Here is an 18,199-nt window from a genome sequence, read left to right as displayed (position 1 = left end):
AGAACGTGAAGGCGGACGAAATGCCAATAACCATTTTGCCCAGCATGCTAATGATTCTACCTGTTTGACACCTTAATACAGAGAATAATATTGATTTCGCATTTTGGCACAAGGCCAGCAAATTCAACGAATCGGGTGGAAAGCTGATTACATCGACCCCACTGCTCAATTGGTTCTTATTTTATTGACCCCGAAAGGATGAAAGGTAAAACTGACATCAGCAGAATTTGAACTCAGAATGTAAAGACGGACGAAAATCTGTTAAGTATTTTGCCTGGTACAGTAACGATTCTGCCAGCTTGCTCTTCTTTAGCTGACATATCATAATAAAATTCCTCACGGTAGCAGCTACTTGAAGAATGAAGAACAGATACCAACTCATCCTTCCATTAATCCTGTGCCTCTAAACCATTTTCTGCCCTCTGGACCACTTTGGTTCCTATTTTACTCAAAGAGATCTTCTTAACCATTCAATGTTTAAAAATACCCATTCATTTATTTATTTTTATTCTTTTATACACTTCAACCCTAAGGCTGGGGCACCTGGTTATTGTATTAAAAACATTCTTAAAATATTGTGTCATCCCATAAATGAGGTCTTTTCAGTTGCATGCATTAAAAGTCAACTTCCTTTATAGCAGGTAGTAATTTTACCATGTGCTTATTCTTAGTGCAAGTTTTGAAGAGTGCACTTCGATTTTAACAGTTATTTTTTCAAAGCTATAATGGAAGCGACAAAGGAGCATATTTGGCACATTTTGTTTTATGAATTCAATAAAGGCAACAATGCAACGAAAAGTGCAAGGAATATTAATGCAGTATATGGGGTCATACAATAAGTGTAAGCCAGTGTCAATAGTGGTTCCTGAAATTACGAGCCGGAAACTACAACCTAGAAGATGGGCTTCATCTTGGAATATCTGTAGAGCTCAACAAGGACAACCTGCAAACCCAGTGGAAGAAAATCCCATCGTAACTGTTGAGGAACTAGCAGAGAATCTTGGGTTTGGTAATTCAACCATTCAACTTAAGTCAGTGTTAGAAGAAAAACGGCCATCTTTGGTTTCAAGACGGAAGTTGTACTTCCATTAGGATAATGCTTGGCTACATACAACGATGACATTCCAAAGCTGGAGCAGTTTGAATGGGAAACGATGCCCCACCCAGCATATTCACCAGACATTGCTCCATCTGATTATCATTTATTCCACACTCTTCAAAATAATTTGGACAGGAAAAATATGAATTATGTAGACAAGGTGTTGCCCCAGCATGGCCGCGGCCTTCGGGCTAAAACATTTTAAAGGATTTAAGGATTTAAGGTCTGAACCGTACTAGAAGGGTATTTTCTTTATGGACAAATGAATTTTGGAAAAAAGCCCTTGCAAGTCTACCAGATAAATAATGGAAGAGCATTGTAGAAAATGAAGGAGGGTAACATTTAGATTAAAAAATATTTTAATTATCTTAATTTTGAAAAATAAAAGAAGTGTAAAACAACCCGCGTTATTTATGGGATGATCCAATATTTTTGTATTTTAGAAGTATAACCAATTTATCAATCATCAATCAATCAATCAATCATCAATCCATCCATGAATCAATCAATCAATCCATCAATTAATCCATCAATTAATCCAGTAATCGATCAAATAATCAATTCATCATCAATCACTTAGCGGTTCGGCAAAAGAGACCCATAGAATAAGTACTGGGCTTACAAAGAATAAGTCCCGGGGTCGATTTGCTCGACTAAAGGCGGTGCTCCAGCATGGCCGCAGTCAAATGACTGACACAAGTAAAAGAATAAAAGAGTAAATCCATCAATCTGTCCACCATCTATCCATCAGTCAATCTATCAATCAACAATGACAACATATGTGATAATTAACCATACCTGAGGGTTTTCCAAATTGAGATAAACCATGTGTTCTAAAGCCAGGGAGAGAGATTCAGCCTCTGACGAACCGCTCAACAAACGGTCACTGTAACCTTCGAGCATGTCCTTGAAACAACTCTTGGCTTTATCGAATTCCTCTTTCAGCAGATAGCAGTGCGCAATCGCATGAATGATATTCATCTTTCCGGTGTAGTTTGGGTGTATCTGGTTGTAGATATCCAAAGCCCCATGAAAATATGTCAGGCTGTTGGAGATTTCATGCCTGGAATATGATGGCCATAGTGGTTCAATGGTAAGATCGAGTCCAAAGTGGTAGTGGTGATGGTGGTGGTGGTGATGGTGGTGAAAGCAGCAGTGGTGGTGAAGATGTTAACAGTGATGGTGATGGTGATGATGGTGGTGGTGGTGGTGGTGGTGGTGATGGTGAAGATGGTAACAGTGGTAGTGATGGCAATGGTAGTGGTTATGGTGGTGGAGGTGGTGATTGTCATGACAGTGGTGGTGGCTATGGCAGTGGTGGTAATGGCAGTTATTCACGAAACAGGGAGAGAGAGTGAGAGAAAATTGGGGTGAAAGTGTACAACATGGGTCGCTACCCCCCCCCCTGCCAGAGCCTTGTGGAACTTTAGGTGTTTTTTCTCAATAAACACACACAACGCCCAGTCTGGGAATTGAAACCATGATCCTCCGACTATGAGTCCGCTGCACCCCCACATATATATATATATATATTATAACTTAGGGTATCTACGAGATACCGGCATGCTGAAAATAGCAGCCAGGATCTGACTCTAAAACCACCTGAAGTGTTCATATAGCACAAGGAGAGAAGAGAAAAAGACAAAATAAAACTAGTAAAAAATTACTGGATAATTCCAGATCCCGGATTTCTAGAGTTAGATCCTGGCTGCTATTTTCAGCATGGTGGTATCTCGTAGATACCCCAAGTTATAATTTTAATAATAATTATTACCTTTGAAGGTTATTTAAATTAACAATCTTATCCTTATTTATTTATATATATATATATATATATATATATATATTGTATATATATATATATATATATATATATATATATATATATGTATATATATATATATATAAATATATATGCACACACACATATATATATACACATACATACACACACACGATATGTTTTTTGTGTATGTGTTAATAGTAAGAAACTCTCTCTTCAGTGTGTGCAGAGAAGAGTTCCAATACACAAACTCCTTACATGGTCATACTAATGGCTGCATGCTCCAGACATGTGTTATATGACAGCAAACATGGAGCAATGTATGTATATGTTCATCATCATCATGTAATGTCCGTTGTCCAGTGTTTGAGTGGTACCTGGATGATTTGACCAGAACTGGCAAGGTGGGGAGCTGCACCAGACCCCAGTCTGATTTGGCAAGGTTTCTATAGCTGGATGCCCTTCCTAACACCAACCCCTTCACAGATGTGCTGGTTGCTTTTACATTGCACCACATGAGTGCTTTTACATGGAACCATATGGGTGCTATTACATGACATTGCACAGGCGCATTTATATGGCACCACCAAAAGAGCTTTGCACCACCAGAAGGATCAATCTTAACACTTCTGCATCAGAGTACGGGTCTTCTTGAGTACGGCATGGTACCGGGTATCACCATGTTTAATCCAGGAAGATCTTTTACGGGTCTACCAGGGGTATATGCTGCACACTGTACCGACCAACTATGCGCTCCTCTCTTTTAGGCCAGTCTTTTACAGTGGAATGATTCCTGTCATTGCAGCTGTTCCAAACACACTACAAGCACATATTTTTTGTATATCCCAGCTGCAGTCCTAGGAGGAGGGAAATCACCTTTAAATCAAATATTCATGTTTAAGCGTTTGTATCTAGCTACCACACATGTGGCATTAAGTTTCTTACATCTTGTTGACTCAATGTGGAGAATTTTGTGATTCAGGACCAACTTGAGCAGCATAAATAAAATCATGTTCAACTCTTGGAATAATGTTTGTCTAAATTACACACAGCCTCACATTCACAATCAACCAATTACTTACATTCGCAAATACATTCAGTTAATCTGGTTGGTCAAACGAAGCTACTTCCAATCTCAAATGCACTTGACCAATGATGCTGATCAAACAAAAGTACTTACATTCTCAGATACACATAACCAATGTAATGCAATACCAAGGAGGTGTTCATGTGTAGCCATCTATGCTTCTTTTGGATATCCTTGGCACTGAACAGGAGTTGTAGTGCTTTACCTGGAGAAAGAAGAAGAAATATTAGTTTCAAATTAGGGTTAGCAAGTTCAGGGGTGGTGAGTAAATCAATTACATTGACCCCAGTATATTACTGGCACCTATTTTATTGACCTCAAAATGATGAAAAGCAAAGTCAACCTCGTTGGAATTTGAATTCAGAATATAAAAACGGACAAAATACTGCTAAAGATTTTACTTAGTATGCTAGCGATTCTACCAGCTTGCCGCTATAAAAAGGAGAAACACTGGTTTTAAATTTTGCACAAGGTCAGCAATTTATGGGACGGGTTAGTCAATTACAATGATGCCAGTGCTAAGTTGGTACTTATTTTATCAACCCCGAAAGGATGAAAAGCAAAGTTGACCATGACAGAATTTGAACTCACAATATATAAATGGACAAAATACCACTAACAACTTTGCCCAACTTGTTGGTAATTCTGACAGTTCACCATCTTAAGAAGGAGAAATATTCTCTATTCTAGGGACAAGGCTCCAAACTTTTTGTGGTGGTGGTGGGGGGCAGTCGATTAGATCAACCCCCAGTATGCAATTGGTATGTAATTTATCGACCCCAAAAGAATGAAATGCAAAGTTGACCTCGGTGGAAGTTGAACTCAGAACGTTAAGACAGAAGAAATGCCGCTAAGCATTTCACCTGGCATGCTAATGCTTCTGCCAGCTTGTCACCTTAAGAAATATTAATAAAGAAAACGACCAAATATTTATATTTGTAGTTTTAGATTTTACTTAAAACTTAAAACTCTGTACTTACTGTGTTTGCCAAAGTTTCGGGATAATAAATTTGCTACATTAGAGTACGATATCACAGATATATTTGGATTTACAGTAACAATTTTCAATCTTTCACTAAGTGCAGCATTATAAAATTTGATTGCTTTATTATATTGTGAACCATCTGTTAAAAGACAAAATGAAATAATATAAACGTAATATTTCCCTATGCCCAGAGATGCTTTCACAGAAGACTGTAAATGAACAACACTGCATGGATGACAGTGACATTCGTTTACAACTATCATGCAAAGTCAAGGTAGGGAGATAGCAACACACTCATAAACACAAACGCACACACACACGCACACAAATATATGGCTTTTATCAGTTTCTGTCAACCACATCCACTCACACAAATTGACTTTTCTTGGCTCAGGGCCATAGTGGAAACCATCTACCCAAGGTGCCATGCAGTGGGACCGAACTCAAAACCATGTTATTGGGAAACAAAATTCTTCACCATACAGCCACACCTGTGCTTAACCAGAAAGTAACAAAATATTTAGGGGGAAAAAAAGGGGGCTGGTGGTACCATACTTACTCCTTTCATAATTAACACCCATTGTATTCAGCAATTTAGATAAAACAGGAGAAGTCAAGCCTGACGTTTTCTTTAAGTTTTCAGTCAATATTTTCTCACATTTATCATAATAACCTGCAAAGAAGAAGAAAAAGAAGAAGAAGAAGAAGAAGAAGAAGAAGAAGAAGACGAAGAAGAAGAAGAAGAAGAAGAAGAAGAAGAAGAAGAAGAATCATTGTATGAGTATATAAACACACTTACCTTTGGTACACCTGGACATGTGAAAGATAAACATGTTCATCTAAGTGGGGTGATGAAAAGTTACTGGTTTTAAGGATATCGAGAAAGGCCTGGCTGGAGGTCCAACATTCTGAGTTCTTTTACAGGGCTTAGAAAAGCTGAAGGACGACTGCAGGAGGTGTGTGAATCTGAGAGGGGAATATCATTGTCATTGTCATCACCATTTAAAGTCCACCTTCCATGCTGGCATGGGTTGGAATGTTTGATAGGAACTGACCAGGCATGAGCCTGTGCTAGACTTCTGTGTCTGTTTTGGCACAGTTTTTACACCTGGATTCCCATCCTAACACCAACCACCTGGCAATAAAATCATAATTAATTGATCCTCCTCTATTTTCTTTTATCAAAACTTGGAACTTTTCAGCGTCCTCTTGTGTGTACATAATCACATGTTTTATGAGGGGGTGCTGAAAAGTGCCTGGCTTTAAGGATATCGTGAAAGACCTAGTTGGGAGCCCAACTTTCTGAATTCTTTTACAGGACTTAGAAAAACTGAAGGACCTCTGCAGCAAATGTGAGAATCTGCGAGGGGAATATGTTGAGTAAAATCATAATTAACTGATCCTCCTGCACTTTCCTTAACTCAAAGCCAGGAACTTTCTCAGCATCCCCTCATGTCCACATACACTTAATAACCACATGACAGAATCTATAATGTAGTCTTCAGCCTTGCATACATGGTACATGTTGGGCTATGGGTCTGTGGATTGTAACTAGTCTTGCAGTCGGTTTACCTACATGTCAGACATGCGCATAGTCAGGAGAAAGGCCCCTGACTAAACAACAACAACAACACCATCACACCGACTCATAAGGGCCAGTTTCCCAGTTTCCATGGCGTAAATATTTCCCACCTGGATAGGACACCAGTACCTTGCAGGATTACTCAGTTTTTGCCAGCTGACTGGACTGGAGCAACGAAAAAATGAAGTGTTTTGTTCAAGAACACAACACATCGCCCACTCCAGGAATTGAAACCACAATCTTATGATCATAAGTCTAACACTAAGACCTGTGCCTCCACTCATGGCAACTATTACCAGACACAAACCACAATCTGTCACATATTACACATGACCACAACTGCAAATCAACAAAGAAGCCTCTATGTGGTGACTCAACTTGCTAGAAATAGATAACAATCAAAATTTCCCCTGCAAATCACTGCCTTATTAATAAAAGGGCACATTAGACAATTTTCCCCCTGTTTCCCTACACATAAGAAAATCGTTAGACATTTTACAGCTGGTAGACGTTTGATCATAGATCTGCTTAACAAGTGCTGACCTGGGGCCAAATAAAACCACCACCACCACCACCATGAGAGACATAATACAGTTATTACCAACAAATGAGAGGTTGTAGGCCAGGGCAGAGGCACATTTGATCTTCGCATCCTGCACCATCTGTGGGCTCGCATCATTAACGGTCATGTTGTAACCCATTTCTGCAAAACTGAGAAACAAATCAAGCAGTTATCATCATCATCATCATCATCATCATCATTGATACCACCACCACCACTACCACCACCACCACCACCACCACCACCACCACCATCATCATCATCATCATCATCATCATCATCATCATCATTATCATCATTCATACCACCACCACCACCACCACCACCACCACCACCACCACCACCATCATCATCATCATCATCATCATCATCATCATCAGTATCACTAACATTGTATTCCTCATCAACACATGAATTCATAGGGGTCCAAATGTAACCCCTTCTTTATTATATTCCTGTTAAAAATGCATTAAAAGCTAATGTTTGGAACATAAATTAAGAGGGAATTTTGAGAGATGAGAAATCATAATTTTGATAAAATGTTTTAATTTCGATAAATTATAAGGAAATTTTAATAGAATGTTTTAATTAAGAGGAAATTTTGACAAAATGCTTTAATTTTAATAAAATGTTTTCATTTTGATAAATTCAGAAGAAATTTTGATAAAATGTTTTTGATAAATTAAAAGGAAATGTTGATAGAATGTTTTCTCAGAGCTTCTTTCTCCAGTTTGTGCTCCGTTCAGTTGAGAGGTTTCATCTTGCAGATCCTTGATGATCTCATTGGTGCTTGTGGCATTTAAGAAGAATCCCAGCTGCAAGACCTTGCCAAAGCAGGCTTAGAAGCTGGTGGAGCACTCTGGTGTGTCTGTTCTGACCAAACTGTCCAACCCATGCCAGCATGGGAAAAGAGACATTAATGATGGTGATGATGATGATGATGATGATACTTAATTAACATAAATATGTAAGTAATATAGGATCTAAGATAATTAATGAGATGAATATTACATGTTAATTAGTGTGCATTATACTAATGAACAAAAGTGGGAGTGAGGAAAAGTTAGAGATGAATGAGGAAGAAAGGAAAACAGAGAATAAGAGAAAAGAAGGTTTGGAGATAGTATAATAGACATAAGAGATAGATAGAGAGAGAGAGACAGAGAGAGTGGGAGGGAGGGAGGGAGAGAAATAGATAGATAGACAGATAGAGAGAAGGAGAGAGAGAGGGAGAGTGGGAGGGAGAGAGAGAGTGGGAGGGAGAGAGATTCTCATCTGACTTGTACGACATACTTCAAGGCTTCCACATGATTTCCCCGCATATGAGCGTTGTCTGCCATGCTATTGTACAGCAGCACCTGTCGGTACTGGATGTTTCTCGATTTCAATACATCCAAAGCCTTCTTGTAGTGCTCCATGGCTTCTTTGTATCCTCCATAACCTGTGGAAAACCCAAGAAAATATTCTGTGTTACAATGATGCCCAAAGTAATAGCTACACCTACAACAACAACAACAGCAACATCTACAAATAATAAAAAAGCAGCAGACAACATCACTGGCAATGGTAGCCTCTACACATTAACTCAATATTGTCAGAAATAGCAGCTAAATTTCACTCAAATCACCGAGTTTTCTTACAAAAAGGAAGATCACACTAGATGACGTAGTCCTAGATATACATAGCAAAAGGTATGATCAGACAGAACACCTTTGATCATAGGTCATTATAGCAAAAATAACCGGGAGGTCAGCATCAATAACAACAACAGACGAATAAGTATTAAAGGGATGGAGGCTCCTACGTAGTAGTTTGAACTGCTAGAATCACCAGCCAAATCTCGCTCAAATCTCACACTCACGTAAAAATATACAATAAACTTTATCTTCTTAAAGTTATCTCTACACATTCTCTATAGAAAGTAGAGCCAGCATTGAAAGATACAACGTTTCCTATGCGAATACATCTTTGTAAACAATGTGATAAAAGGTATAAAAATAAGTAATGGGTGTATATGCATTGTACAACAGCACAGTATCAACTGATAAGCCTTTAATATACTCGGTTGTGTATTATGATTTCATAACGAGATATGGCGTCTCAACCAGTAATTAATAAACTTAAAGACTCACAAGTGTTACATATTGGTAATGTGGTTCAAGTGTTAATTTGTATTCCATTGCCTTTTCAATATAGCATGGTGTGTTCAATTCACACAGCAGACAAATGATGTTTATCATCAATTATTCATTAAAAAGCTCCGACATGGTTGTGTGGTAAGAACATTCCTGCTCAACCAAAGGGTTCTGAGTTCTGCCCCACTGCATTACACTTTGGACAGGTGTCTTTTGCTATAGCCTTAGGCTGGCCAAAGCCTTATGAGTGGATCTGGTTGAAAGAAACTGAAAGATTCCCATCGTATATGTATACATACTTACACACATACACACACATATCTGTATGTGCATATATACTGTGCTGTTGTACAATGCATATACACCCATTACTTATTTTTATACCTTTTATCACATTGTTTACAAAGATGTATTCGCATAGGAAACGTTGTATCTTTCAATGCTGGCTCTACTTTCTATAGAGAATGTGTAGAGATAACTTTAAGAAGATAAAGTTTATTGCATATTTTTACGTGAGTGTGAGATTTGAGCGAGATTTGGCTGGTGTTTCTAGCAGATCAAACTACTACGTAGGAGCCTCCATCCCTTTATTATATATACATATATATATACATACATATATATATATATATATATATATATATATATATATATATATATGGGAAAGTAAGAAAAATAGACGAAAATGCACATTGTAAATTCCATGACATGCTTAGGATGTCGTAACAACTATATTGGCCAAACAGGAATATCACTCCGTCGAAGAACCACTACCCACAAAGAACAAATCCGTCACCCTCAATACAGACAGTTACAGGTTAGTGAACACATAGAAAGGTGTGCTAGGAATCTTAATCCTAATTTCCAAATTTCCCCCTTCTATCAATGTTCACAGAACACCTCAATGCAACAAACAATGAATAAAGAGGCAACTTTCATCAATAAATATCTTCCACAACTAAATATGAATACATAACATAAGACAAAACACTACTAATCTTTCAATTAATACCACTAACCTCCATACATCCATTACACCATTCACATTACAATTCTATATCTAACCTAATTGCACCAAATTCAGAACTATTTACCTCACTTACAAATAATCTTTTTTCTCAGGATCTATTAGACCTGACACCGTCCATTAATCGGTGTGCATTCAAAGCAATGAATAATTGTATTCAAAGCAATGATTAGTAAACTTACGAAACCGGTATGCTTGAATCTCTTTAATAATTTCACAATAATGACTTTCATGACTTTTATTCCTACCTCAGTTCATCCAATTGTATATATCTTTCGTAACTTTGCATAAAAAGCCTTTACTTTGTTTCATTTAAAATGTGCATTTTCGTCTATTTTTCCTACTTTCCCCTTACATTACCATGTGTAATTTCTATTTTCTTTTTGTAACATATTACTATTATATATATATATATATATATATATATATATAGAGAGAGAGAGAGAGAGAGATATATTTTCTTTCTGTAACACATTTCTATTATATATATATATATATATATATATATATATATATATATATATATATATATGTATCGATGTATGTATGTTTGCATGAAAGTAAACAAAGTTTGCTTTAGAAGCGTTGTTTTGAAAGATACAGAAATAATTTATTCTCAAAAGTTGGCTGGTAATGATTCTTTCAGTTAAATATGGATAGTTTATACTGTTTATGCTATTGTATTAGCATCATCACGCATTTGAGAATAAATTATTTCTGTAAATATATATATATATATATATATATATATATTAATAAAAGGAATTCCAACCTTGTCTGATTTTCACGTTTTATTTACAATCTTATAATGATATATTATAAGATAATATAATATAATAGAATAAAATAAAATAAAATAGTAGAATGTTAAATGTTCATTCTGATTGAACTAGTACTTTCATGCATTAAATTCTGCAATCTTCAGGTTCATGTAGTAGTGGTGACAGTCATGCTTCACAATTTTTTACTGTAGCGAGATGATTGAATCTGTGCCTTAAATACAGCTGGGTAGGCTCCAGATTGCTAGGTTTTGCAAACTGTATTCTGACCAATCAGTGTGTAGTGTCACTCAATTACTTAAGCTGATTGGTTGGTTGTTTGAGCTGATTGGTTAAGGCGTCACGCTTTGTTGAACATGTCAAGAGTCCTGTATCTTAACCCTGGGCGAGGCAGCAATTGTTGGGCTATTTTTAGAAATGTTAAGATACAGGACTCTTGACATGTTCAACAAAGCGTGACGCCTTAACCAATCAGCTCAACCAACCAATCAGCTTAAGTAATTGAGTGACACTACACACTGATTGGTCAGAATACCTAGCAATCTGGAGCCTACCCAGCTGTATTTATAGCACAGAATCAATCATCTTGTTACAGTAAAAAATTGTGAAGCATGACTGTCACCACTACTACATGAACCTGAAGATTGCAGAATTTAAGGCATGAAAGTACTAGTTCAATCAGAATGAACATTTAACATTCTACTATTTTATTTTATTTTATTCTATTATATTATATTATCTTATAATATATCATTATAAGATTGTAAATAAAACGTGAAAATCAGACAAGGTTGGAATTCCTTTTATTAATATATTCTTCTATACACAATCACCCCCCCCATATATATATACACACACACATACATACATACATACATATATATATATATATATATATATATATATATATATAGATATAGATATAGATATATATATATAGATATATATAGATAAAACTTACTTGGAAATGGATGTGTGGTGTTTGATAATATAATAATATAAATAAAATATAAATATACGCATGTATAAATACATATATGTACATACCTACATATATATGCATATATACATGCATATATGTTTACAGGACATCAAAAGAACGGGAACAAAATGAGAAACGAGAACAGAAAAAAGCAAAACCATAGAAAGCGAAGTTCTTTTGAAGAACAAAAGAAATAAATAGAGAAGCGAGACAGGCAACATAAAGAACATTCCCCTCAACAGTTGTTCCCTGTTTCGAAGGTAGGGACAAGATGTGACTTCATTAAAACAATCCTTCCCACCAAGCAAATTAGATAAATTTTGAGATTTTTTGCAGAGGGTTAAAGTTCTAACAAAACCAGGACAGCAAGAACAAAACAGTAAAACCAAATGGTGAGGGCTGCTAAGCCAAGACAATGCGACGTGGGAAACGCTGGAAAACGAGCTTTCAGAAAAGACAGGCAAATGCATATCTTGTCTTTATGAAGGAAGTGGAAGAAAGAAAGATAGATAGCCATTGGTCACGTGTGAGCAACGAGTGTCAAAGAAGAAGAGGGAGAGAGAGGGCGAATGGTGAAGAGTAGGGGAGAAGAATAGGGAACGAGAGGAAGGGAAAAACGAAAGGAAGAACAATAGAGAGAGAAAGAATAGAGATAGGACGTAGAGTGCACATTGGAATTATTACGATAAAACTTACGACACATCATAGTCATATCATACCTGGTAAATCTGTCAATGATACACCATATGCTATATTCATAAAAGCTTGTTCTTCTTCATTACCAAATAACAGGGAGTTTTGTAGACATGCTTGGAAAAACTGCCTTGAATCTCTAGGGTGACATAGCATCAGTATATTTGAGGCTTTTAATGTTATCTAAAAGACAAAGATAGTAACATGTGTTAATATTTTGTCTGTAGAAATAATGTGGTGAGCTGGCAGAACCATTAGCACACTAAACAGAATGCTTGGTGGCATTTTGTCTGTCTTCGTGTTCTGAGTTCAAATCAATTTTCCTCTTCCCAGAAATTGCTGGCCTCGTTCCAAAATAAGAAATCAATGTTTTTATGAAAAATATTAATGATTTCAAATCTTTACTGCCCCAGGGAAATAATAATAATAATAATAATTCTTTCTACTAAAGGCTTGAAATTTTGGGGAAGGAGTCTAATCGATTACATCGACCCAGTGTTTCACTGGTACTTAATTTATTGACCCTGAAAGGATGAAAAGCAAAGTTGACCTCCGCAGCATTTGAACTCAGAATGTAAAGACGGATGAAATGTCGCTAAGCATTTTGTCCAGCATGCTAACGATTCTGCTAGCTTACTCCTTGAATAACATTAATAATAATAACTAGCGGGACCCATGAATACTTCACAGAATTAATAGTAAACCTATTGGGTTATTCCTGAAAACTTTACCCCAAAAGCGTGAAAGCGTATCCTGTGTTGTGTCTGAGGATAGTCACTCATCTACTATTCATTGAAAAGTGAAGGAAATTGGAATACGACGATTATTTAATGCATTATATATATATATATATACTTTATATATATATATATATATATATATTTATATATATATATATATATATATATATGTATGTATATATTGATAAAAACGGTAAGATAACAAAAGAAAGATACATCAATATTATGTAAATAGAGGAATTTATCTGTAAATATAATATGTGACAATTACTTGGTAGCCAAGATAAAACTCTGAGTTTCGGGTGCTGAAGTGGAAATGCACACCACCATCTCTTCAGTTATCCGGCCATCGGAAAAATCTCTTCAGTTATCCGGCCATTTCTCAGATGGCCGGATAACTGAAGAGATGGTGGCGTGGATTTCCACCTCGGCATCCGAAACTCAGAGTTTTATTCTGGCTACCGAGTAATTGTCACATATTATATTTACACACATACACACACACACACACACACACACACACATATATATATATATATATATATATATATATATATGTGTATATGTGCGTGTGTGCGTGTGTGTGTATGTATGTATATATACTTTATATACTTTATGCACAATTTTTTAGACTCACTGCACAACAGTCATAAAAAAAATATCCACATATTTTCCCCATAAAGAGAAAAAAATTACATTTAAAATTTACATGGTCACAATTTCATATCTAGAAAACAAAAATTTGATAGTAAAAAAATTTGAGGACAGATTTATGTTTATAGAAAAAAACAGATGATAACATTATTTATCAAAAAATGCTATGAGGATAAAAATGAACCTTCTTTTCTATAATGTTATTCAATAAAGCCACCTTCATCTTCAACAACTGCTTCTATATGAGATCTAAATCCCCTACATGCTCGAATCAAGTAGTCCTGGTTCATTTTGGACATGACTCTGACTATGGCAGCTTTCAAAGAATCTTTGGCGTTATAGGCATGTTCATTGAGCTCTCTCTCAACAATGCTCCACACGTAATAATCCAATGGATTGAGATCTGGGGAATTCGGAGGCCAAATGTGGTCGTGAAAATTTTCAACCATCCATTCCTGTGTTTCTAGAGCCATGTGTGATAGTGCAGAGTCTTACTGAAACACATATGGCTTTCCATTACATACACAGTCTATCCAGGGTTTAACAATTATTTCCAGGACCCCAATGTAGGTGGTAGAGTTAACTTTAAGGCCTTATGGAAAAAAGTAAGGAGGCATAACATGTCCTTCATTGTTGACAAACCCTAAAACCATGACAGTTGAGGTCAGTTGAGTTTCAGATCAACTAACCAAATGAGGTCTGATACGTGATATACTGAGTCAGACTCAGATCTGAACAGACAGAAAGTAGGATAGACTGAAACTGTCAAAGAGGCTGAGTTTGATGAACTACAGTGAGTCTGACCTAATATATTCTGAGTGACACTTAGTCCAAGGTAGCCGGAGTGCAGATTAAGATGTAACAGAAAAAAACCCCAAATAAGATGTAATAAAAGACAGATGTAACAAGAAAGGATTTGTAAGAAGGGTCAGAAGAGACACTAAGCTGAGCTTACAGCAGGGTTTCTCAACCGTTTTTTACCTATAGACCCCCTTCATTGCTATTCCACTCTATTGGACCATCCTAGACATTCGATGTTTAAAAGAATCATATATTTTTGTAATTATTATTAAGAATGGTATTAAAAAATTGTTGAAATATTTTGTGTATCGTCGAAGTATAACCAATTTCTTGCTGATATATTTTAACAACAGCAGACTCTTATATGGACCCCTATGGGCCATATGGCCCTCAATTGAGAACCAATGGTAAAGATGTGGGAAGATATAACACAGGTTAAACTAAAATGCGACATATGAAAGACTGACTTACAACACAAGATACAAGACACGTTGTTAAGGACAAAATATCTTACCTCATAATAAACTCCATATGTCCTACCATCTGAGGGTGCTTCAATCCCTTTCTTCATCAGAAACGAAATATTTTCCCAGTTGTTCTTCATTATTCCGAGTGCTTCATATATGAGGCCTTTATCATAAATATCTTGAGCCTTCATCAAACTTTTCCCAATAATGTTTGTATATCTGAGCTTTACCAAATCATTGCTGTGTACATTGTCAATCTGTTGTTTGGTAATTGCACGTATTAATTCTTGTACTTGGAAATTCTGTAATTCTAAATCTGAACTGATCAAACCTTGTTCGACAAGTGGCATCAAAACATGCATCTTGGAAGCTGGTTGACTAGAAGAACCAGTCATTTCAACAGCTTCCTCAATGCCAAATCTTCCAGGAAAATATGAAAGCACTTTGATAGCTTCTTGCTGTTCGAGAGAGAGTTGAGAAAAGTACTTGTCCATTTCTTGCTTAATATTACGTCTGTTAATTGTACATTCATCCAGCCAGTCATTGAGCTTGGTTTCATCACAAATCATTTTGTAGATATCATCAAAAGAGAAATTATGACGAAATTGGGAGAATTTTTCTGCAAAGTAAATAAGAAGTCCTGGCAGGCCACAGGCATATCTGATGATGTTGTGTATTTGTTTTTTGTTCTCATCATTCGTCTCAATGTCTGAACAGCGACCGAAAAGAAGCTGGGCATCTCCAATGGACAATGGGCTCACTTTACACTTTCCAAACCTGATTCCATCAAATTGAAATGGTTTTCCACCACTTAATATGAGAATGATTTTTAGATTTCTGTGCAGTGGAATGCCATTGTCACAAAGTTCCTGGAAACCTTGAAGGAAGCTTTCTTGAATGTTCTGGAAATCATCAAAAATACAAAATTTCCATTTCGTGTTGATGATACTGGAACAATTGGTGAATGTATTGTACATGTTGGAAATATCAGACCAACTGCTATTATTAGAAATATGGATGTGTTTTATGTGGAGTCTTTCGGGGTTGATTTCATCCTTCAATTCTTCACAGACCTGTCATCTTAGAAACATAACATTAGAACAAGTTCAAAGGTTTCCATAGATTCACTTATCAATTTATTGGTCTCTCAGTTTTTCTCTTTCTCTGTCTGACTTTATAATTCTCTCTCAATAACTGTCGCTTTGTCTATTCTTTTGTCTATGCATTAGTTCAGGGTATCCTTTATATTCCTTCATATTCATCTTACAGTTTGTCTAAGTATCTTTCTGGATAACAGTTTGTCACTTTGCCATTCAATCTCTTTAATTATTTTTCTATTAATTACACAGTTGCTTCATCTCTTTTACTATCCATCTCTTATTTCATCTACCTCTCTCTCTCACTCTCTGTCTATCAATTAATTATTCTTATGCTTGAGAAGATCTGTCAAGCCAAGTGAGATCGTAGTCAGAGCTGATGGTTGTGTTTCGTAACTGGCACGTAAAAAACACCCCTTACACTCTTGCAGTGGTTGGTGTTAGGAGGGGCACCCATGTGTAGAAACCATGTCAAATTAGATTGGAACCTGGTGCAGCTCCCCAGCTTACCAGTTTTCAGTTAAACTGTCCAACCCATGCCAGCATGGAAAACAGACATTAAATGATGATGATGGTGATTTGTCTGTTCTTTTATCCATCAGAAACTTTATCCAGCTGCCTAACCAGATGACTATCTTTTCAGAATCTGTCTATCCGCCAATCTATTCATATATTGCTTTGTCTTATTACCTTACCTGTCTATCGTTCCCACAACCTTACAAGAAGATATGTCTGTCTGTCTGTCTGTCTGTCTGTCTGTCTGTCTGTCTGTCTGTCTGTCTGTCTGTCTGTCTGTCTGTCTGTCTGTCCGTCCGTCCGACCGTCCGTCCGTCCGTCCGTCCGTCCATCCATCCATCCATCCATCCATCTATCTATCTATCTATCTATCTATCTATCTATCTATCTATCTATCTATCTATCTATCTATCTATCTATCTATCTATCTATACATTTGTCTGTCTGTTTGTCTAACAATCTATTAGTCTCCCTTGCTTTCCTTATTCTATCAGAAAATTTATACACCTGCCCATCTTTCTATTTGTTTTATGTGGAGTCTTTCGGGGTTGATTTCATCCTTCAATTCTTGACAGACCTGTCATCTTAGAAACATAACATTAGAACAAGTTCAAAGGTTTCCATAGATTCACTTATCAATTTATTGGTCTCTCAGTTTTTCTCTTTCTCTGTCTGACCTTATAATTCTCTCTCAATAACTGTCTCTTTGTCTGTTCTTTTGTCTATGCATTAGTTCAGGGTATCCTTTATATTCCTTCATATTCACCTTACAGTTTGTCTAAGTATCTTTCTGGATAACAGTTTGTCACTTTGCCATTCAATCTCTTTAATTATCTTTCTATTAATTACACAGTTGCTTCATCTCTTTTACTATCCATCTCTTATTTCATCTACCTCTCTCTCTCACTCTCTGTCTATCAATTAATTATTCTTGTGCTTGAGAAGATCTTTCAAGTCAAGTGAGATCGTAGTCATGGCTGATGCTGGGGTTTCGTAACTGGCACGTAAAAGACACACCTTACACTCTTGCAGTGGTTGGTGTTAGGAGGGGCACCCATCTGTAGAAACCCTGTCAAATTAGATTGGAACCTGGTGCAGCTCCCCAGCTTACCAGTTATCAGTTAAACTGGCAGACTCTCTACAGCCAGATGCCCCCCTCCGGAAACCAAATTTACTTGTTTCCAAGTATATATATGCATAATATATAAAG

The 18,199-nt window shown here is 36.5% G+C and overlaps 2 protein-coding genes across 6 annotated transcripts in view; one reads left to right on the top strand and one right to left on the bottom strand.

Moving 5' to 3' along the window:
* Nucleotides 1-18,199, top strand: part of LOC115223659 — a 232,348-nt gene that overhangs the window by 55,182 nt on the left and 158,967 nt on the right. The gene's annotated exons all lie outside the window — the stretch shown is intronic.
* The window catches only part of LOC118767588, a 79,893-nt gene that overhangs the window by 23,985 nt on the left and 37,709 nt on the right, over nt 1-18,199 (bottom strand). For all 4 annotated transcript variants that reach the window (XM_036512377.1, XM_036512379.1, XM_036512378.1 and 1 more), the window contains exons 3-10: nt 15,424-16,449; nt 12,741-12,897; nt 8,392-8,539; nt 7,138-7,247; nt 5,514-5,627; nt 4,950-5,093; nt 4,063-4,174; nt 1,898-2,162 (exon numbers count right to left, since the gene is read on the bottom strand). In XM_036512377.1, the coding sequence (XP_036368270.1) occupies nt 1,898-2,162; nt 4,063-4,174; nt 4,950-5,093; nt 5,514-5,627; nt 7,138-7,247; nt 8,392-8,539; nt 12,741-12,897; nt 15,424-16,449 (2,076 nt within the window). The remainder of the gene's footprint in view (nt 1-1,897; nt 2,163-4,062; nt 4,175-4,949; nt 5,094-5,513; nt 5,628-7,137; nt 7,248-8,391; nt 8,540-12,740; nt 12,898-15,423; nt 16,450-18,199) is intronic.

This window comes from Octopus sinensis, linkage group LG23 (assembly GCF_006345805.1).
Source record: "Octopus sinensis linkage group LG23, ASM634580v1, whole genome shotgun sequence".
Taxonomy (NCBI): Eukaryota; Metazoa; Mollusca; class Cephalopoda; order Octopoda; family Octopodidae; genus Octopus; species Octopus sinensis.
Note: the sequence above shows the minus strand (reverse complement) of the source record. Positions and strands in the feature narration are given on the sequence as shown.